The 19,668-nt window shown below is 39.0% G+C and overlaps 5 protein-coding genes across 12 annotated transcripts; 3 read left to right on the top strand and 2 right to left on the bottom strand.

Annotated features, from left to right (window-relative positions):
* The first annotated feature begins 293 nt into the window (after nt 1-293).
* LOC113158892 (transmembrane protein 150C-like) lies at nt 294-3,175 on the top strand. Of its 2 annotated transcripts, XM_026355202.1 has the most exons (8): nt 294-433; nt 899-986; nt 1,511-1,564; nt 1,643-1,678; nt 1,757-1,824; nt 1,927-2,054; nt 2,454-2,631; nt 2,749-3,175. In XM_026355202.1, the coding sequence occupies exons 2-8, from the start codon at nt 910-912 to the stop codon at nt 2,955-2,957; spliced, it is 750 nt and encodes a 249-aa protein (XP_026210987.1). In that variant the 5' UTR covers nt 294-433; nt 899-909; the 3' UTR covers nt 2,958-3,175. The 2 variants fall into 2 exon arrangements, with proteins under 2 accessions (XP_026210987.1, XP_026210986.1); XM_026355201.1 differs by lacking the exon at nt 294-433 and having other exon boundaries at nt 440-986.
* A 1,109-nt stretch (nt 3,176-4,284) lies between these two features.
* On the top strand, nt 4,285-8,716 carry enoph1 (enolase-phosphatase 1). Its single transcript, XM_026354128.1, has 6 exons — nt 4,285-4,634; nt 5,373-5,474; nt 6,461-6,663; nt 7,087-7,219; nt 7,635-7,758; nt 7,847-8,716. Exons 1-6 carry the CDS (start codon nt 4,551-4,553, stop codon nt 7,984-7,986), a joined length of 786 nt encoding a protein of 261 aa, XP_026209913.1. The 5' UTR covers nt 4,285-4,550; the 3' UTR covers nt 7,987-8,716.
* Nucleotides 8,717-8,829: 113 nt separating this feature from the next.
* LOC113158313 (transmembrane protein 150C-like) lies at nt 8,830-12,299 on the bottom strand. 2 transcript variants are annotated; one of them, XM_026354131.1, is made up of 8 exons: nt 11,796-12,299; nt 10,995-11,082; nt 10,530-10,583; nt 10,416-10,451; nt 10,262-10,329; nt 9,935-10,062; nt 9,661-9,838; nt 8,830-9,417 (listed from the first exon to the last, which is right to left on the bottom strand). In XM_026354131.1, the coding sequence occupies exons 2-8, from the start codon at nt 11,066-11,068 to the stop codon at nt 9,209-9,211; spliced, it is 747 nt and encodes a 248-aa protein (XP_026209916.1). In that variant the 5' UTR covers nt 11,069-11,082; nt 11,796-12,299; the 3' UTR covers nt 8,830-9,208. The 2 variants fall into 2 exon arrangements, with proteins under 2 accessions (XP_026209916.1, XP_026209915.1); XM_026354130.1 differs by lacking the exon at nt 11,796-12,299 and adding an exon at nt 11,490-11,769.
* Nucleotides 12,300-12,305: 6 nt separating this feature from the next.
* On the top strand, nt 12,306-16,411 carry hnrnpd (heterogeneous nuclear ribonucleoprotein D). 5 transcript variants are annotated; one of them, XR_003298567.1, is made up of 9 exons: nt 12,306-12,472; nt 12,605-12,773; nt 13,453-13,614; nt 13,699-13,830; nt 13,934-14,033; nt 14,671-14,826; nt 14,943-15,033; nt 15,379-15,480; nt 16,275-16,411. XR_003298567.1 is itself a non-coding variant. In XM_026354126.1 (8 exons), the coding sequence occupies exons 1-7, from the start codon at nt 12,306-12,308 to the stop codon at nt 15,008-15,010; spliced, it is 954 nt and encodes a 317-aa protein (XP_026209911.1). In that variant the 3' UTR covers nt 15,011-15,033; nt 16,275-16,411. The 5 variants fall into 5 exon arrangements, 3 of the variants coding, with proteins under 3 accessions (XP_026209911.1, XP_026209912.1, XP_026209910.1); XR_003298566.1 differs by having other exon boundaries at nt 14,943-15,480; XM_026354126.1 differs by lacking the exon at nt 15,379-15,480.
* Nucleotides 16,412-16,675: 264 nt separating this feature from the next.
* On the bottom strand, nt 16,676-19,668 carry si:ch73-234b20.5 (uncharacterized protein LOC449923 homolog). 2 transcript variants are annotated; one of them, XM_026354133.1, is made up of 3 exons: nt 19,565-19,668; nt 17,948-18,118; nt 16,676-17,321 (listed from the first exon to the last, which is right to left on the bottom strand). In XM_026354133.1, the coding sequence occupies exons 1-3, from the start codon at nt 19,565-19,567 to the stop codon at nt 17,184-17,186; spliced, it is 312 nt and encodes a 103-aa protein (XP_026209918.1). In that variant the 5' UTR covers nt 19,568-19,668; the 3' UTR covers nt 16,676-17,183. The 2 variants fall into 2 exon arrangements, with proteins under 2 accessions (XP_026209918.1, XP_026209917.1); XM_026354132.1 differs by lacking the exon at nt 19,565-19,668 and adding an exon at nt 19,104-19,280.

The following is a 19,668-nucleotide window of genomic DNA, read 5'->3' as shown; positions in this document are numbered from 1 at the left end:
TTTATATTCACAGTTGAAGTGTAAAATGTGCAAGTTTAATGCAAAGCAGCATCCAGTATTTACATTTACATCATAGTATAAATCTGTCATCTATTTAATCAAATCTGCTTAATTTATATTTATATAAACCTGGAGATGTTCATCAATCCTTATCTTGAACTGTATTGTCTAAACTGCAGTTTGCATGTTTGACTCTCTCCATCCCCACGACGCAGAGTTCGGTGCTTTTATTGTGAAGGACACACCGGAAGTGCTCTTGATCACGCTTTAATAACATGAGAATAAAACCACCGGGTACTCAGCAGCATTTCACGGTGTCTAACAGACGTGCTTCGTCTTACATTTATTACCTGGAGAGGGTTTTAAAGAGTTTCCATCCAGACCTGCTGCACGGAGCTTCGGGCCGGTGAGAGACCATCTACAGGACGGACCGGTATGTTGTGTTTACAGCCCAACAAGAACCGAACTGACCCGTTCTGTCCTCTTACAGGGTTCAGTTGTTTGTACACATCTGTTGTTGTCTGACAGTCTGACCACTCCCTTCAATAAGGAGCCATCTGTGAGCTGTAATTCATTCCTTTATTTGTGGTTAATAAATCATTTAATGGATCAGAGAGCTGCAGATTTGTCCTGTGACAAACAAAATGACCCCAAAACTAGACAAATGTTTACAAATGTTAATGGTCAGGTTATGAATGAGTTTTGATCCAGATGTCCAGATGATAAGTGGTCAAACGAAGTCTCCCTGATGCTTTAAAACACATTAGTAGATGATGCATTAGTAGATGAGTCTGCTGATTACAGCCGTTCCGTTATTTATTAATGGGGCCTCATCAGAAACACATCCTACATGTTAGTTTATCTCCAACACAAACTAACAGCTTCTTCTTCTGTAGAGACTGAGGAAACATGATGTGGAATTGCAGCCCGTGGGTTCTTCTGCCTCCCATCTACTCCACGTTCACAGCTGTAGGACTGTGGCTCGTGTAAGTCCTGTTAAATATAGGACGACATTAAACCGTCTGGTACCGGGGATGGATATTAGAACAGGACAGAGGCTGAGGCTTTCTGATTCATGTGCAAACACTGACAAAGAAAGACTTTAAAGGGATACAGGCGACATGAGGTGACTACAAAGTTGTATAAAACAACTGCAAAGAAATGAGAAAAGACTCCAAACAGACACAAAATACCTGTCAGCACAAAAACTAATAAAAAGAAAACCACAGAATTACTTTAAAAACTACAACAAAGTCACACAAAGAGGAAAAAGTCACAAAATAACCTAAAAAAGTGATTCAAAGTCCAAATTAAAGTAAAGTAAAGTAAAGTTACATAAATGAGTCCAAAGTACTAAAAAGAACTAGTAAGAAGTAGAATGAGGCACAAGATTACTACAGAAAGAAGCTGAATTACTTTGAAGGGGCCGATTGTCCGTTAATCCTTCAGTGTCTGTCATCACACCTGCACCAGGTGAGATGACAGTTAGTTGATTCATCTTCCTTCACAGATACTTTGTGGCTATTGAGGATAAGAAGATAGAACCTCTGACATCACAGAACAGGTGAGAATCAAATCAGTCCGTGAACCCAAAAATCATTTTTATATCAGTTGTAATTTGTTTTTTTTAATGTGTTTTTAGGACAAGAGATGGATCTTCATATTTTCCGTTCATCAGGTACGCACTCGTCATGTCCTTAACAATAAGACCACAGCTACTATGTGTAACGTAGAAGTTGTTTCCTCCTCTTTGTAGTATTGCAGGAAACTTTCCACCAGCCAGCTGCATCTTCAGCGAGGTCATGAACCTGGCGGCGTTTGTAGGTGAGAGCAGCGACGCTCCAGTTATTTATTTTTATATTTACAAGAGATGCAGACACCCATCTTCAAGTGATAAGACTGCCGACGGCTCCTTCTCTGTTTCAGGGTTCATCATCGCCGTCCTCAGATATTTTCAGCTGAAACACAGAATAGACAACCCATTCTTGAATACTAGCAGCCTGGTGGCTTTCTCCGTTGGCTGCCTCGGAATGACACTCGTTGGAAATTTCCAGGTAACTCCATCGACAGATACTGGACGTGCATAAAGTTATAATTATATTTATACACTGCTCGTCCAAAAAAAAAAAAAAAACAGTCACACACTCTAATATTTAATTGGACCACCTTTAGTTTTGATTACAGCACAAATTCACTGTGGAATCTTTTCAATAAGCTTCTGCACTGTCACAACATTTTTGGAACATCACTCTGGAACAGGGTCAATCTGGACTTATTAGACCACATGACCTTCTTCCATTGTACAGTTCTTAACCCAGTTTTAGTAGTTTCATCAATCTCCTCAGATGTTTTCTTTGCTTGATTCATGTCAATAGTTGTAAACAGATTAACATCATCTGTGGTCTTATTTGTAGATGGACTCACAAACTTGATCTTTATTCTTTTGGTTCTAGTTGTTCACTCAGGAGAGGATTCACAACTTGGGCACCTCCATGGCGTTTGGACTGGGAACAATGTTCTGCTGGGTGCAGTCCTACATCACCATGAAAGTTAATCTGAGGAACGAGGGGATGAAAGTTGCAATCGTTCGAGTGCTGTTGTCTGGATGCATCACTGTCTGCATGATGCTCTGTATCCTTTTACTCACTCCAGCCTGAGAAAGTAGAGAAAGGGCTCATCCTTGTGATTGTTCTATCATCTACTGTTATCCTTCATTTTCATGTAGCATCCTTAACTTTCCTTGTGCAGACCCCTTTCTGTTGTCGCAGGACATCAGCATGCCTGCAGCTCGATGCCAGTGGGCACTGGTCATGTTTTTCCTCATCTTTCTGGGCACATTTGCCATCGAGTTCCGTCACTATCGCTTTGACGTAATATGCACAGAAAACTGTGCGTGTCCCGTCGGCACGTCAGAAACGCTCTCTGAACTGTCCAGGTCCCAGTCGAACCAGCTGTAGCTGTTTAAAGACCCTCAGGTGCAACTACAGAAAACTCTATTTATTGTGAACATGCTGTAAATATTTATAAAAGCAGACGGTTACAGTAGCACATCAGTAGTAACATATGATCATATGCATGTTCGAATGTTTCATTCAAAAGTGTTAAATTATGTTTTTTAATGCAAGTTTGCACAGCATGTAATTGTTATTAGTAAACATAAAGCATTTTATTTATTTTTATGTATAATCAATTTCAATTTACTGTTTATTTTATTACATTAGTTGGACATTTTTGTGTTATTATAGTTTTCATATATGTTTTGTATTTGTTTTATTTCACTTCTGAAGCTCCTCCACAGCAGGGTTAGGGTTATTTGACTAACGTTTAAGACAGATTTGAACATCTATGAATCTATGTTTTGTTTTATTGTATTCTGCAGAAGAAAATAAATTATTATGTGTGTCTTTGTCCAAGTAGCAACCCTTATATACTGCACTTTACTGTACTGTAGGTTTCTTCTTTGGGTTTCATTGCGTATGCCATCAATAAAGTGTTGTCTCACTGAATAATGTGTCTACGAAATGATGCATCTGATTTCCAAAAGATTATAGTCCATGAAATATATCTATAGTGTTATATATTTTCAAGTAGAGATTTAGAGCTTCATTAAGCAAATAGTCATTTGATTAGCCAATAAATAGAAAATAAATGGCAACAATTTTGTTAGTGAAGCATCATTTCACAAATTTAAAAGTCATTATAGCTTCTCAAATGTAATTTGAAGCGTTGCTTCTTCATGTGTGATAAAGTTTGACAAAACAAGATGTATACAGGAGAGGATTTTACAAATTAAAGCATATTATCTTTTGCTGAAGACGAACCTTACATTTCTATACAAGTCAACAACAACATATATTCCCTATATAAACTGTATATATTTCAAATAAAGACAGTTTCTGTTTCATTTAAAACATCACAAACACTTAATTTTACTACTTTTTCACTGACTTTATTGCCACAGGGAGATATTTACAGTGCATTATCCTTGATCTCTATTTGATTTCTAGTCTTCTAAAATTAGGACATGGCTTTGTGTAACTCACAGATTGTATTGTTTGAGTTTATCAAAGCCGGATTAACTGGTTTCTCTGCCCCAGGACATTTGCTGCTGAACCACTGTTGCCTCCAAGAAAAGTTCACACAGCAAATTGTATTTTTTCTTTAGAAACCATTAAGCATTAATTCACAAAGCATCGATAATTTTACAGTTTATATCATATTTGTTAAAAATAATAAAAATAAACCTGGTGGGAGAAGCATGTGCAGGTCGTGTTGCTGGGCACAGCGCCCCCTACTGAGCCGGAGGCTGAACTGACACATCTCAACGTGTTCAGGTCAGTGTTTGGTTAGCTCCAGCTGCGAGGTGATGACCAGTATAACCAGATAGTGAGGAAGAACCAGTCAGATGTTCCACCTGTCTTCGCTGAGACCATCTCTGTCCTGCTGTTTACCGGTCCGGGTTTAGCTTGAGAGAACCAGCGCTGCCTGGTTTCAACACTGTGCTGCTGCTAATCAAGCTAACGTGAGCTAATTTAACTGCAGTCCTAAAAATGGCTACTGTGTCGATTCCTGCTTGTACCACTGCACTTTTGTTGGATATCGAAGGCACCACAACACCAATCACTTTTGTAAAGGTGAGTTATGACGGTCCGAGCCGCTGTTTTAACCGTTTATCCTTTTATTAGCATTGTTAGCCTGTTAGCTAACGGCCATGCTAACAGAGCTGTCACCGAGCAGCAGCCACTGTTTTGTCATTGTGAGTTATTCTTCATTCTAACGAATTTTCTCTTTCACTACTTGTGTTATTGACTTATCTCTTTCTTCTTCCTTTGGTTTGACCATAAACAGAAGAAATTAGCGTCTTACCCAATTGTCAGATTATTTCAGGTATAAACAGACTTTGTAATAATGCTGCGTTCACGACACATTACAGTGATGGTAATTATGAGCTTTTGTCATAAACGGGAAGCTCTGGCAAGATATTAGGAACCAGAGGTGGTGTGTGTACAAGTACTCAGTACTGAAACAGAGTAAAGTACATGCTCTGGAAAGTACAGCAGTACAAGTGCTTCAGTGACAAATAGATTTCTCTGTGCATCAGTTGGACAGTTGGAAAAAAATAACAAAAATCAATCAAACTGTGTCTATTTAACCTAATTAACAGAATGAATTTTAGCCTGATAACAGCTTGTTAACCTGGATTCATTCAGGCAGAAGAACAGACCAAAACAGTAACTCAAGTATGAATGAATAAAGACCTATAGTGTATTTTCTTCATAAATAATAACATTAATAAATGCATTTATGGACGTTTTGTGTCATTTTTTTTTATTTGCACAGATTAATTAATGATTGCACATCGTCTCTTTCAGGATATTTTATTTCCCTACATCCAAGAACATCTTGAGGATTACCTGTCGAGTCACTGGGAGGAAGACGAGTGTAAACAAGACGTTCATCTCCTAAAGAAACAGGTAAAGAAATGAGGAGACAGCTAAGTGAGAAACAGAGGGAATACTTCTCTCATTCTTTCTCATGTATATGAGTGATCTAGGGATTTAATTGATTTTTCTGTTTGTATGTTTTATTTATTAGATCTGTTATATTATTTATTTCAGTTGATTCTCTTGATTCTGTTCCTTTTGGTTCTTTGCACAAATAGTGGATATAATAATTTCACATATCTTATTAATAGTATTACAAAGCATTTGCAACCAAAGTTATGCAAATATGTCCACTCACCTTCTGTGTATACAGATATTTATGATTTCTGTGGATGTAAGCAGTCCTGACACCTCACAGTACATAAAATAGAAATCTACTCAAATTTTAACAGCTGAGTGATGCATCTTACCTCTAAACCTCCAAACTTTAGTTATTGACAGATGATCTGAGCTCATGATTTATTGTCATCTGGCAGCTGAAACAGGAACCTGCTGATTTGTGTTGTTTCTGGAAATGTGCAGATAAGTCACACTCCCAGATAATTTGGTTGAGAAGTAGATGATAGCAATGAGTTAGTTTCTAAATACTCCCAAGCTAGTTCACACACACACACACACACACACACACACACACCCTAATTCTCGCTTCCTTCTGGTGTTTCGCATAACATAATGATAAAAATAATGTGGGTGCATATTTGCATAGGGCACTGGTGCGACTAGTTTTAAGATTTTGCTGCACTGTCTCCAAAAATGATAGAAAATGTGACTAAATGGTTCCAATCTAGAGCCCTGTAATGCATCAATAATAGATACTGTACCATTGTGAAATTTAATTATTTATCTCCTTAATATACCTTGAATTTGCTGAACCACAGACAGTAATATTACAGGGCTGCTGTTTTGTTGTTCTAACACACATGTAGACAAAAAAGACAATTAACTAAATAAAAACTCAATGATCTGTATTTCAACACATGCTGGAGTGCTGTTTAACAAAAGGCCTGTTGTGACAGATTGAGGAAGATATGAAACAGAATCGGGCGTGTCCTGTCCACGCCGTGGACCAGACGGTGCACACAGATGAGGAGAAGGCCATTAGGGAAGTGATGGATAATGTGCTGTGGCAGATGGCAGCAGACAGGAAGTCGACAGCCCTCAAACAGCTGCAGGGTCACATGTGGAGGGCGGCGTATGCTTCAGGGAGAATCAAAGGCGAGTAAGTACACTGATCATTTTCCTCACTTCATTTAAACAAGTGCTCTGTTCTAACTTTTCTTATAGCTTAGTGACATTTGCAGAAAGACGGTCGACATGAATAATACATGTACATATTCAACCAGGACCGATTCACAGCATCCATTAGTATCTTGATTGCATTTGCAACTGGAAGAAAACTGGTGAAAACGTTGCTGGTGAATTTCTATTCCAGTATTCCTACATTCGGTGTTTATTTCACTGTCACAGTGTTGATTGAAATAGTTCACCTGCTACATGTGGTCAGCTCTGTCAGTTTTCTTTATCATTCATTCCAAGTTCAGACCATGAACATTAATCTGCATCTATAATGGTAATTGATGAGTTGTAAAAAACAAAAAGTGCTTTTTAAATGTGAATGTTATGTTGGTCTTATTACAAACAGGCTCTACCAGGATGTTGTTCCATCCATTAAGAGGTGGAGAGAACAGGGACTAAAAGTCTACGTTTACTCTTCTGGAAGCGTGGAGGCACAGAAACTTCTGTTTGGATATTCTGTGGAAGGAGATGTTTTAGATGTAAGTATCACACTCATCATTTCAAGAGCACTTCAGCTTCTTCAGACATTTCTCTGTGAGGTTTGATCCCATACTAGCTGTAGTGAGAAAGCCAATAACTTTCACTTTAAGATGTGAGGAGGTGAAGGGGACGACAATCAGTGAGATATAATTTACTACCAGCTGCACTAGCTGATGTTACACTGTCAGATGAAACTGTTTGTTCGGGACTTGTTTGACGTGAATTCTGTTTGTGCCTGAGGGAAAATTCAAAGTATGATAGAAGTAAATGTTGTGAGCAAATATGTGTCTGACTGGTTCTTGCATGAGGCCCATTGTCTTTGTTTGCTACGTGAACAAACTTCTGTCTTGAACTCGTGCTGTTAATATTCTGCATGTTGTGTCTAATGAGATGCTGTATTTTGGATCTTTTCAGTTACTTGATGGTCACTTTGACACCACTATAGGCGCTAAGGTGGATGCAAAAAGCTATGAAAGAATTGCAGAGAGGATTGGCTGTCAACCTGAGGAAATCACGTTCTTGACAGACGTCACTCGAGGTAAATGTGTTTAGAGGAAATCTGGAATTGTCACCTGTATTAAATGTTGGTTGTATGCGTGTCCTCACTTGTGAATTTGTCCTTGCAGAGGCTAAAGCAGCTCAAGAGTCCGGGGTGAACGTGGCCGTGGTGGTCAGGCCTGGGAACATGGAGCTGACAGATGAGGAGCGTGCTCACTATAACCTCATTACATCCTTTAGCCAACTTGAAGTGACGGGACGAGTGTAACGCAGCGTGGAGGCTTCACCGTGAGCTTTTCCTTCTCTTCTTTTCCCCCCACGTTTTGTTTGGTCCACGTTCACAGTTTAGCCGGGGTAGGAGATGCTGCTGGCACAATAGTTAGCCACAAGTACGGCTAATGAAGTCCGAGCCTGCAAGGATTCACATTTCCAGTTCTTTCCGGATGCCTTTCACATGTCTGGAGCGTAGTAAGAAGTCAAAGGACCGTCACTGTCTTTGGACCATGTGATTGGAAACAGAAGCTGTAGATAAAAGGTGCTGCACATAATGAGGTTTACTGACCTTTCTGTCTTTTTGGATGAACCGGATTTGATTGCCAGTCCTTCAGTCTTGATCCAGACTTTCCAACTGTGTGTGTGTGTGAGTTGTATCTGTCACTGTTCTACGTACACTTTCCACTCGTTTCACTCCCTCTACGCATACACACGTATGTGCAGCTGTATGAAATTTTATCCAGTGATTGAACTGTAATGTTTTAGAAAGTAGATCCACTCAGCAGAGGTGCTGTGACAGACGGATTTAATTTCAAACCTTGTTTGAATGTCTTAATTAATCCCCTTTCAGATGATTGGTGTCTATTTAAATGTGCCATCCTCGATGTTCAGCTGTAATGTGGGTGTTGGAAAGTTAAGTACAACTTGCCAAATGAGGATTTCTGTGTGAAACATTTTGGCATTCTTCAGGAAACTTGCTTCCAATAAAATGCCTCGTTTCACATAAAATGCTTTCTGCTTCCTCCGTCTGTGACTAAATACTGGACGTATCCTGTCGTTAAAAAGTTGCATATTTTATACTTTATTATTTCAAACAGTTAAGGAAATTCACACAGAGTAGAATCTCATTTCTTGTTTATTTCTGTCTGGTGACATTGAGCCATACAAATAGAGTGGTAAGAAAAAGTATGTGAATACACAAACAATCTTACATCTCTTTATTGGAAATACCCATTAGACAGTCATGATCCCACTGGTTTCTATAAAAGTTAACTGATGTCCAGTAAATGAAGTGAGATTCGAAATGTGCAGCAACTCATTTTGGATTCTTTTCAGTTTTCATTGAACAATACTGAAGACAAAATGTAAAATCTGGTGTATTTACAATCCAGCAGTTGAAGGTTACAAAAATAATTTGGATTCATCACTCGCACTGATTCACTTTTCACATGATGTAATAATCATGTGTCACTAAAGATTGAATGAGTGTAACGTCCCTACAGTTCTTTCACACCGGACCTGGACACGTCAGAGAGGGTTTCTGTTGTGTTGACGGGATCTCCAGCGTTTTCTCTGCACTCCATGTAGAAGCGATAGTGACGGAATTCGATTGCAAAAGTGCTGAGGAAGACGAGGAAGAGCATGACGAGCACCCACTGGCATCGAGCTGCGTGCATGTGGAGCCTCTGAGACATCAGGGAGAAGTCTGCAGCAGGTGAGTCAAGGTTCAGACATGAAAACGGAGAATTAACGTAGATGGAAAGACCTAAACCGAACCACGCAGGGGCTTCAGAACATAGACAGGGACGCTACAAACGTTAGCAGAAGCTCTGAGTCTGTGGACGTGGTCATGACAACAATAATCAGATTCAGAGTGACGTCTTTTATTTTAACTTCATTACCTTTAAATGTGTTCGGCTCCCTCGTCAGCTGGTAGTAAAAAGGATACAGAGTATTATACACACAGTGATGGATCCAGACAACAGGAAACGAACGACGGCCGCCTTCTTCCCCTCATTCATCAGATTAACTTTCAGTGTGATGTAGGACTGCACCCAGCAGAACAGAGTTCCCAGTCCAAACGTCAAACAGGTGCCCAAATTGTGAACCATCTTCTGAGTGAATACCTAAAACCACAATAAACAAGATCAAGTCTGTGGAGCTCACTTCAAAGGAGGGTTCATCCACCGATTAATGTTTGAACTGCTGATGCAGTTTGATACCTGGACGTTTCCAACAAGCGTCATTCCAAAGCAGGCAACAGAGAAAACTACCAGGCTGCTAACGTTGAGCCACGGTTTGTTGATTCTGTGTCTCAGCTGAAGGAATCGGAGGACGGAGATGATGAACCCTGTAACAGAGAGAGAAACTCGTGCAGCTCCGAACTAGCAATGACTGTGTCCTACAACTATGTGTTGTGTAAGAAGAAATGTGAGCAGATTAGTGATGTTTTTATTCAGTAAATACAGAATTTCAGCAGCCTCACAGTTTAAATTTCATCAGTTTCAACAGTGGGATCTTGTATTCTAAACGTTTTATGAATAAATTACCTACAAACGCTGCCAGGTTCACGACCTCGCTGAAGAAGCAGCTGACTGGAGGAAAGTTTCCTGCAACACTGAGAAGAACAAAGGGAGATTTTTGTATTTGCTGTTCTCCCCTAAACACAGTTTTTACTGTTGAAAGTAAAAGTACTGTGTGTACCTGATGTATGGAGGATACAAGGATCCATTACCTCTCCTGAAAACACATTAAAAATTGTTTCATAGAGACATAAAAATTATAATTTGGTGACCAAAATATTGACTTGCATCCTACCGGTACTGTGAACTCAGGGGAACGATCTTCTTCTCCCAGACAGCTGCAAAGTATCTGTTAAAATGCATCAAATAACCAAAGAAACATAATATTAAAGATGAATAAAGTTAGAATATAAGCCTACAGTAATCGTCTGGTACAGAGAATCTGCTGCTAAAGCACATTTTGCGCCTTGTTCTGTGTATTTGTTGACATTTTGCATGTTTTTTTTCTGGTAATTGTCTTGTTTTGTTGTTTACTTTAACTTTTATTTGTAAGTTTGCACAACATTAAAAGCTAACGTGGCTTATGTGCAATGTTCATGCCCCATTCGTGATTTTTTTTAAAGCATGTGTGGACAAACTACATCAATAAAATAACTCTTGGGTTGCATTTCTTTGGGGTTTCAGCTTCTCAGCCTCTGTCCTGTGTTTAGTGAGTCATATAAAATAAAAGACATGTTGTCCTATAATTAACAGAACTTACACCAGCCACAGTCCTGCAGCTGTGAGCACGGAGTAGATGGGAGGAAGAAGAGCCCACGGGCTGAAACTCCACATCTCGTCTCCTCAGACTGTTCAGAAGAAGAAACTGTGTGAGTTTGTGTTGGAGATAAATTCTCCATTATGGAGGATGAGTGATGTATTTATCAATCCAGCCTGTTTTAAAATGTTCCTCCAATAAACACCTTGTCAACCTTTAGTTAGATTTGATGCTATAATGTTGCTGTTGATAAAATCACAACGATAAACACACCAGTAACTCCCTTCATTCTACTTTATCTGAAAACACTGTTTGATCTTCCCTGTGCACCGTGCGCGCTGCGCTTGGCACCAACATATAAACAAGCTCAGGAAACAGGTGGAGGACTGTGCTAAAGATTATTGGAATATAAACATAACATTTTGTTAGCTTGTCTTTTCCCTTTTTTTACAATGATCATCTTGGTTAACACCCGGAAACATTGTTATAACGATTTACCCGTGCGTCCAGTTCTTTGTGCGTCAGCTCTGGGTGGACACCTAAAAGGCCCCTCCAACGCTTTTCGTCTACATCGTCTGCATTAAAGTTCGGTAATAAATGTAGGTCAAACCTGTAAAACCGCTAACATCTCTCCCAGACACGGCTTCAGGTCTAACTTTATCCTCAGAGTAAGAAAACAGTAAAAACAAGTTGTGGTGTAAGGTGCGTCTTCCAGTCTGTACGCGTGTCCTTCAAAATAAAAGCACGGACCTGTAATACGTGTGATAGCTGTACTAAATGTGTGTTTAGGCACACTATACTTACACACTACACTATACCGCCCTCCACTCTGCAGTTTTCGCCTCCCTGACCTGCGTGTTCAGTCTGTCAGTCCGTGCACACAGCTGTAAATCCTCCAGTTCACCTGCGGCTGCAGGCTGTAACTCTAGAGGTGTAGTTCCACAACCGTCCGGTAGAGGGCGGAAACGCACCGTTGCTGAGTCTAATTTGCCGCAAATGTCAACAGTAGAACAAGAAGCTGCTGCGATGAAAACAAAACGACTCTAAAAAATCAAACCTTAAAACTGCACAAACGAAAACAGTTTTTGCCTCATTGAAACATATTTTGTGTATTTCGTGTTAGGCATTACAACTCGATTCGCTTAGACAAACCCACTAGCTTGCTATAAATAGCGCTAATAGTTTAGCTAACGATACAGGATTCCTAAATATTAGCTAGTAGCTGTCAGCTAACTTAGCTGCACCGGGAATTCTGTCGTAGCTTGAGTTTGTGTTCAACTTTAGTTAAAGAGTCATTACTGAAACAGACAGAACATGTCGGAAGACTACGAATTCAGCGATGACCCGTCCATGATGACAATGGAAGAGGATGGAGAGGCGAACAGTGATGACCCGATGTCAGCGGCTGGGGACTGTGGCCTGATGGGGGGCGAGGCCGAGGGATCGAGGATCGACGCCAGTAAAAACGAGGAGGATGAAGGGTTCGTGTGTCATTCAAATATTAACACTCAGCTTACAAATCCTTCATATTGTGACCGGTACCACTGGGATGACAGCTTAACGTGCACGTTTTACTTATTGCTGCTCACCTGAAGTGTTTGGTTTGTCAACAGGAAGATGTTTGTAGGTGGACTCAGCTGGGACACGACCAAGAAAGACCTGAAGGATTACTTCTCCAAGTTCGGGGAGGTGGTAGACTGCACATTAAAACTGGACCCACTGACTGGACGCTCACGGGGATTTGGCTTTGTGCTCTTCAAAGAACCAGAGAGTGTCGAACAGGTATCATCCTGCTCCCAAAGAACTGTTTAAAAGTATATGTGCAAAATATTAATGCACTAAAAGTAAAGCAAGGATGATTTGTTTACTATCATCTGTCACAATGATTATTATGAGGGTGATTAAAGTGTAAAAGCTCAGTAAACTGTACAATGATAATAATAGAACATTTAAATTTAACAGTTACACAAAGACAATAATTAGTTACTCACTGCTGAGAGAATCTCTATAGGTTGTGGAGTGAGTGATGGCAGTGGGGACAAACTGTGTTAAAATAGAAGACAAAGGCTGCAGACACTCACCACTCTACTACTATCTGCTGAGAGGAGCAGCAGGATGAAATGGAGAGATCTTTACATGAAGCAACTCGATCTCGTGTTTAAATCAAATCTGCCCGAAATAAAAATAAAACTGAAACCAGCACAAAGCTCCCAGTAGACATCTAAATAAGTCACCTTTCACAGTTCATTTCTTTAATTCAGACAGTCAATGATGTTCAGTTTTAATATTTAATATTGTTCATCCAATTAATTTCCACAGGACAGCACAGTATTTTGATAATCATTCATCACAAAGGTGTCAAAGGTCTGATTTTACCTTCTTGTCTTCATCAGTGGGAGTTTTACCACCTTTCTCTGTTTTTTTAATCATACTTATAATTTATTTTATTTTATTTATGAAGGTTGCCTCACAGAAGGAACATAAACTCAACGGGAAGGTCATTGACCCAAAAAAAGCCAAAGCCATGAAGAGCAAGGAGCCCGTGAAGAAGATCTTTGTTGGTGGTCTATCTCCCGACACTCCTGAGGAGAAAGTCAGAGAGTACTTTGGTGCCTTCGGAGAGGTACATTCACTTTCATATACACACAATTGAAGTAATCACTTTCCATGAAGACAACAGAGCACAATTTATTGATATTATGAACAGGTAGAGTCTATTGAACTTCCCATGGAGAACAAAACGAACAAACGGAGAGGCTTCTGCTTCATCACATTCAAAGAGGAGGAGCCAGTTAAGAAAATCATGGAGAAAAAGTACCACAACATTGGACTAAGCAAGGTTAAGGCTTTTATTTAAAAATCTAATTATATTCCCTGATGTTTGGATTGACATTTAATCTGGTGACGTTTATAACAAATGTGTGAAATTGGTGTTTGATTAGTGTGAAATAAAGGTGGCGATGTCCAAGGAACAGTACCAGCAGCAGCAGTACTGGGGAGGCAGAGGTGGATACTCATCCAGGTCTCGAGGAAGAGGTGGTGGTAAGCGGATTCACGGTTTCTCACAATGTTACAGCCAAAAATATACAACAAAATTCTAGTCCTGTGTATATTATAATAAAGGCAACGTACTCATACATCTTGAAATAGATGAGAAAATCTGTCATAGAATTCACAGTGAGACCAGAACTAAAACCTAACTAAAAATCAGCGATGCAGCATCTGAGAAAACACGTTTTTTACCTCATATCATTAGTTTTCATTTTATTTCCTTGAGCTACTTTTGGAGCTCAGCTCCCAAAAATGGTCTCTCTCTATAAAAATCCCATCCCATCAGTTAAAACTCACTTTATGCTTAGAATTATAATGTTTAATCTGCTTAGGCAGGATAAATATAAATCATGTTGTTAAGAACCTGTCAGAACAATGTAGAAAACATCCCGGTAACATTAGCAGCTTGTCATTTATTCTGTAGCTGATGCTGACTGTTGTTTTCTCAGGGTTGAAATGAGGATGATGCAGTTTGTGAGTGATAAAAGACACGACACTCTGTAACATGTCTGTAAAACCAGCAGTCAGCGGAGTGCAGACTCTTCTCTAGAGAAACGACCTCGGTTCAGTCAGCAGGTCATCAACTATCAACTATCAAGGGTTTTAATTAAATTCTTTTTATTTGCAGGTCCCAATCAAAATTGGAACCAGGGTTATGGAAACTATTGGAATCAAGGATATGGGAATTATGGCAATTATGGTTACAGTAATCAAGGGTATGGAGGATATGGTGGCTATGATTACTCTGGTTACAACAACTATTATGGATATGGTGACTACAACAGTGAGTAAACCATCTGTGAAGCAGCCTGACGAGCTTCCCCTCCATGTCAGCTATTGGTATTCATGTTAAGCTCCTTTTTGAAGTGATAAGAATCGAACTTTGTGCCGCATTTGTAGATCAATCAGGCGGATACGGCAAGTCGCCACGACGTGGTGGTCACACCAACAGTTACAAGCCATATTAACGGGGGAAACCCTCTTCAAGTAGGTATGTAACGACAAGAAACACACATGCTTACTTAAAACTTAAAGTAGCTATATTTTATTTGCTGTTTGGTAACATTATGTATAATTTCTTCTTATAAATTTCCTTTTCTCAGCACCCTCATGTGCTATACAGTAGTGGTAACATAGAGACTACGCTCATGTGGCGATTATTTTAACAGCCGGCCTTCTGCTGCCACCTTCTTTTTTTTTTCTTTTAAACTGTAAAGTTAACAGGTAAAGTACTGCTACTACAGTAAATGGATGCCAAAGTTAAGGATGTGCAAGGAAAACAGAAAAGGAAGTATGTTGTCTCCTAACTCTGACATACCTTGTTTGTACCTGCCAGCGGAGCTTCCTTGCAGGCCATGAGCTGACTCCCAGATACTCTCAGGGCCCGCTCAATGCGGACCGGGTACGAGAAGCATACGCTCTCGAATGCTGCCATTTGGTATGGTCTTACAACATCCTGTATCAGCATTTCTAAAAACTAAACAATATGGGACACGTCCAGCTTTGTCATCTTTCTTTCCATTTTAATTTGTTTGCAACTGTTTGTAATGTAAAACGTAAAATATACACATGTAATTGTCATTTTTTACAGGCCCTTACTCCCCCACAAGTAATGATTACTTAAAAAAATAACGATTTGCTTTTCAAAGGATACGTACAGCATTCTCTGGACTTTCCAGTTCCTATTGTTAATATATGCATTCCTAATCTTTCTTTATTTAGCTCTTGTAGCCACTAGCCCATGAGCTAAAACCTGGTTCGTATTTGGACTCTACTGTGTTGGGGGATAAAGTGCTTTACATTGTGTAAATGTATTCTTCTGTTTTTTGTTAGTGACAGCGATGGAAAAGACTTCCTCTTTATTAATTTTCCTGTAACAAATTTTCCTCTTATAACCTTTTGTAAAACAAGAAGAATCAAAGTGTCACCACATTTCCAGAAATTTGCATGTAATGCTTTCTGTAATGTGTATTTTTTTGACCAATCAAAGGTTTCTTCCGTTTAGTATTTTGGCTTCTCAGGATTTCTAGCTTACGGACTAACTTTTTTTAAACTGTAAAATGTTAAAATAATTGTTCTCAGTTTGTTTTTTTTATAGTTTTGTTTCGTTTTTTTAACATTGGACATTAAAAACACGGGGGATTCCTATTTTCTTTTCTTCTTTTTGTAAATTTTGACATCGTTTTTTCTTTTGTTATTTATAGCTGATTTGTTTCTGTTTGTTTTCCACAGGTTTTCAGAGTGATGAAAGTCTGATGTGTGCAGGTGGAGCATTGGCCAGAGAGATGATCCAGCAAAGATCACTTAGCTGATTGTAAAAAAAATCAAAAACAAAAACAAAGAGAGACAGAAAGAAAGAAACGAAGAACACTATGATCTACAGTACATTTCCTCTATAATTACCAGAGTATTTGTCGTATCTTTAAAGTTTTGGATTTTGAAGTTTTGCATCATTTAGATTGCTGCAAAGTTTTAGCAGTCATCTCTTCTTGTTCATTTGTATTTAATGTTTTTAAAAGCTAATTGTGAATCGCTTGAGTTATTCCATAACTGAAATGTTAGATCGGTTGGAACAGATCACACATACATATACATGTATACAGTAGTGCGGTAGCAAAGACAAACATACGGTGTTACGATTTATCCTCTTTAGTCATCAGTCGTATTTTACATTTGTTATTACAGAGTTTGACAGTCATAAACATACAATATATATATATATAAATATATATATACACAGTGTATTGGACATGAAGAAATGCGTTAAAATAAAAATAACAAAGACGTATTTGCTGTTGTCATCATTTGAAATATTAAAAAGCGGTTACTTCGTCATGTTAATGGAGTGTTAGAAGCATTGCAGCAAAGCTTTATAATAAGCTATTATAAGTGATAATATAATAAAAGCTCTGCACTCTTAACTTCAGAGTTATAATCAACGAGTCTCCAGATGTTGCAGAAATCACACAAGCTTTGAATCTACACACTGATTTTGATCTTCAACTACTAAACATCCCTGCACGAGCTGAAATGAAATGATCACTCACAGGAGAGCAAATAAATACTCAAACATTTTGTCTGTTCTCGGGCTTTTATCCACCATCTTCGTTGCCGTCAGTCCTTAGCTGGCAAAAACAGGATTCATATAACGTTGGTGGCAAAGAGGATGATGAGGACAATGATGATCAGCAAAATGACACCGATCAGAATCATCATTTTAATGTTTTTCCACCAGTATTTCCTGGCGACACGTGTGGACGTTCTTTGGAACGAGTCAGCCTGAAAAGAAACAGGAACTCCTTTGAGTATTTTAGAGATTAAGGTGCTGGGAGTGAATAAAGTCACATAATGTGCTCATAGGATGATGCAGGGACCAGGTTTTGATGAAATCCCCCACAATGAAAGAGACAGAACGATCAAAAACTGTGCAGCAACGACACTTATGGTCACTCCGTGTGTCTTTGGTGGTTCTAAGCATCCATTTGTATTTGTTTCATGTCTTTTTGTGGTCGTTCTGCTTCTGTTTGACATCATTTTCTGTCCGTTCGTAGTCGTTTTCTGTCTCTTTTTGTTTTGTTTTGTTCTCATTTTGGTCGAGTTTGGTCATTTGTGACCTTTATAGAAAAAAATTATTTTTTTATGTAACAGTTAAGGACTATTAGACTATTATGAGGCCACAGGCCCAAAGATACAGTAACAAAAAAATAAAACATTTACATTTTTTATGTTAAGTTTTTCTGAGTTTAATTTGAAAAGGGAAATTTGTATGTTACAGTCCAGTAGTTTCTACTGAAATGTGGAAAAGTAAAGAGTCAAGTATCAAAAATACAAAGTGCAAATTGTATAAGTTCAATACTTGAGTTAATCTCTCACCAAGTTTTCTAACAGCTTGATTAAATACTTACAGACGCCTGCAGGTCGTCAGTCTTCCCGATCAGGTCGTCTAGTCTGTCCCCCCTCTCCAGCACCTTGTTGATGTTGTCTTTCAGAATAACTTTCACCTCGTTGACCTGACCTTGCACCTGATCAAGTTTGGCGGACGACCCGGAGGCCTGTGACTGAGAGTTTGGGTCAGCCTGTGAAAATCAGTAGTGATGTTAGAAGAAATTCAACATGTTCAGATCTTTACTTCAGTTTAATTCATGTAGATAAATACTTCTATTCACAGACTGAGCCTTTAGTTGGTGGCAAGAAAATAAAATCAACACTGGAGTCAAAACTGAACCTTTTTAAAAGGAGAAATATTTGATAAAGTTAATTATAAAGAACAATATTGTATTTACAGTGCAGCACTATTGATGCATTCATGTGTAAATGTCGCCCTCCCCCTGGACGGCAAAGTAACATTTAGTTATATGTAGTAATTGTACTGTACAGTACTTCAATATTTACTCACTGTAGCTCCAAATCATTATACAAATACCTCTAGTGGTATACAGCTTTAACTCCACTAGAGTATATTTAATAAGTACATTCTAATAATCATTCAAACAAATAAACCAAGCATCCGACGGCTCCAAGGACATTTGCTGCTTTTCTATTTGATCATTTAAACAACAACAGTTTATTTTCTATTAATGTTTTGTTGAACTAACATTGTAAACGAGGAACAAAAATATCAGCTGGTAAAGAGCCAGTGTTCTTTGACCAGTCTACGTCATGATGGATGGTGAATCAACAATAATTAGTCATTGTTTATTTAGCAGATTACAGTTTGTATTATTCATGTGACTCTACGAAGTAGCTACAGCTGTCAGATAATAGTAGTGAAGTAAAAGTACAGACTTTCTGTTTGAGTACAACTGAAACTGTGCCCTGTGATCAGTATTTTCTAATGACCAAACCTGACTTCCTGCAGCCGTGTTAACAGGAAGAAGCACTTATCAGATCACCGAGGCCTGTATGATTGTCACATGAAAACCTCAAGTGCTGCAGTTATAAAGTGAACCAGGTTAAAGCGCAGCTCCAACACAAGAATCTTAGCTGATGAAGAAGAGTCGGATTTTGCCGTTTTAAGGTGATAAAGACAAACGTGAGGGTGGAAGAGGTTACGGCACTCACCATAGCAGCTCAGTGTCTCAGTCACAACCAACAAAACAACTCAGCTTCATAGAAAAACACCACAAATCCTCCACAAGCGTCCTGTTGTGCAGTCCTATCAGTGTTTAACGTGGAGCTGTGTGCTTCTTGTGACTGTGTGAGTCATACAGCAAGAGCTGAACAAACGGCACCTCCTATGTTACACATTAACTACCTGTTGCCTCAATCATGGTCTCATTGGCTTGAACAGAAACAGACATCATCACTACAAAGAACTAGATTCAGACAGATCATCAACAAGTTCTTCTTTCATTTCCTGCTTTTCATTCACTGTTCTGCTACTTACTAACTTTACCACAAGAGTCCAGAGACGCCGCCGACACCAGACTACATGAATTATTATAGAACATTAAAGTAATTTTGAGTGTAACTGGCTATAGCTTGTCTGTTAGTCCCAGCTCTACAGCAGGTGATTTACATACCATCAGCTGTCACAGCAACAGACACAGGCCAGCGTTGAGCTGATACGACCGGGCAAAGGGCTCTGTGCTTTCAGCAGAGGGATATTTGCAAAGCAATAAAGGAG

The sequence above is a fragment of the Anabas testudineus genome, chromosome 12 (genome assembly GCF_900324465.2).
Source record: "Anabas testudineus chromosome 12, fAnaTes1.2, whole genome shotgun sequence".
Taxonomy (NCBI): Eukaryota; Metazoa; Chordata; class Actinopteri; order Anabantiformes; family Anabantidae; genus Anabas; species Anabas testudineus.
Note: the sequence above shows the minus strand (reverse complement) of the source record. Positions and strands in the feature narration are given on the sequence as shown.

What these genes read in the sequence shown, in the direction of transcription:
- LOC113158892 (XM_026355202.1), top strand. Translation starts at nt 910, where the DNA reads ATGATGTGGAATTGCAGCCCGTGGGTTCTTCTGCCTCCCATCTACTCC. An exon ending in GCTGTAGGACTGTGGCTCGT is followed by an intron (nt 987 to 1,510) that starts GTAAGTCCTGTT and finishes CTTCCTTCACAG; the next exon opens with ATACTTTGTGGCTATTGAGG. An exon ending in TCATATTTTCCGTTCATCAG is followed by an intron (nt 1,679 to 1,756) that starts GTACGCACTCGT and finishes TCCTCTTTGTAG; the next exon opens with TATTGCAGGAAACTTTCCAC.
- enoph1 (XM_026354128.1), top strand. Translation starts at nt 4,551, where the DNA reads ATGGCTACTGTGTCGATTCCTGCTTGTACCACTGCACTTTTGTTGGAT. An exon ending in CACCAATCACTTTTGTAAAG is followed by an intron (nt 4,635 to 5,372) that starts GTGAGTTATGAC and finishes CGTCTCTTTCAG; the next exon opens with GATATTTTATTTCCCTACAT. An exon ending in TCAGGGAGAATCAAAGGCGA is followed by an intron (nt 6,664 to 7,086) that starts GTAAGTACACTG and finishes TATTACAAACAG; the next exon opens with GCTCTACCAGGATGTTGTTC.
- LOC113158313 (XM_026354131.1), bottom strand. Translation starts at nt 11,068, where the DNA reads ATGTGGAGTTTCAGCCCGTGGGCTCTTCTTCCTCCCATCTACTCCGTG. An exon ending in CCCCTGAGTTCACAGTACCG is followed by an intron (nt 10,452 to 10,529) that starts GTAGGATGCAAG and finishes ATGTGTTTTCAG; the next exon opens with GAGAGGTAATGGATCCTTGT. An exon ending in CGCTTGTTGGAAACGTCCAG is followed by an intron (nt 9,839 to 9,934) that starts GTATCAAACTGC and finishes TTGTGGTTTTAG; the next exon opens with GTATTCACTCAGAAGATGGT.
- hnrnpd (XM_026354126.1), top strand. Translation starts at nt 12,306, where the DNA reads ATGTCGGAAGACTACGAATTCAGCGATGACCCGTCCATGATGACAATG. An exon ending in ACAACATTGGACTAAGCAAG is followed by an intron (nt 13,831 to 13,933) that starts GTTAAGGCTTTT and finishes GTGTTTGATTAG; the next exon opens with TGTGAAATAAAGGTGGCGAT. An exon ending in GTCTCGAGGAAGAGGTGGTG is followed by an intron (nt 14,034 to 14,670) that starts GTAAGCGGATTC and finishes TTTTATTTGCAG; the next exon opens with GTCCCAATCAAAATTGGAAC.
- si:ch73-234b20.5 (XM_026354133.1), bottom strand. An exon ending in CTGACGACCTGCAGGCGTCT is followed by an intron (nt 17,322 to 17,947) that starts GTAAGTATTTAA and finishes GTTTCTTTTCAG; the next exon opens with GCTGACTCGTTCCAAAGAAC.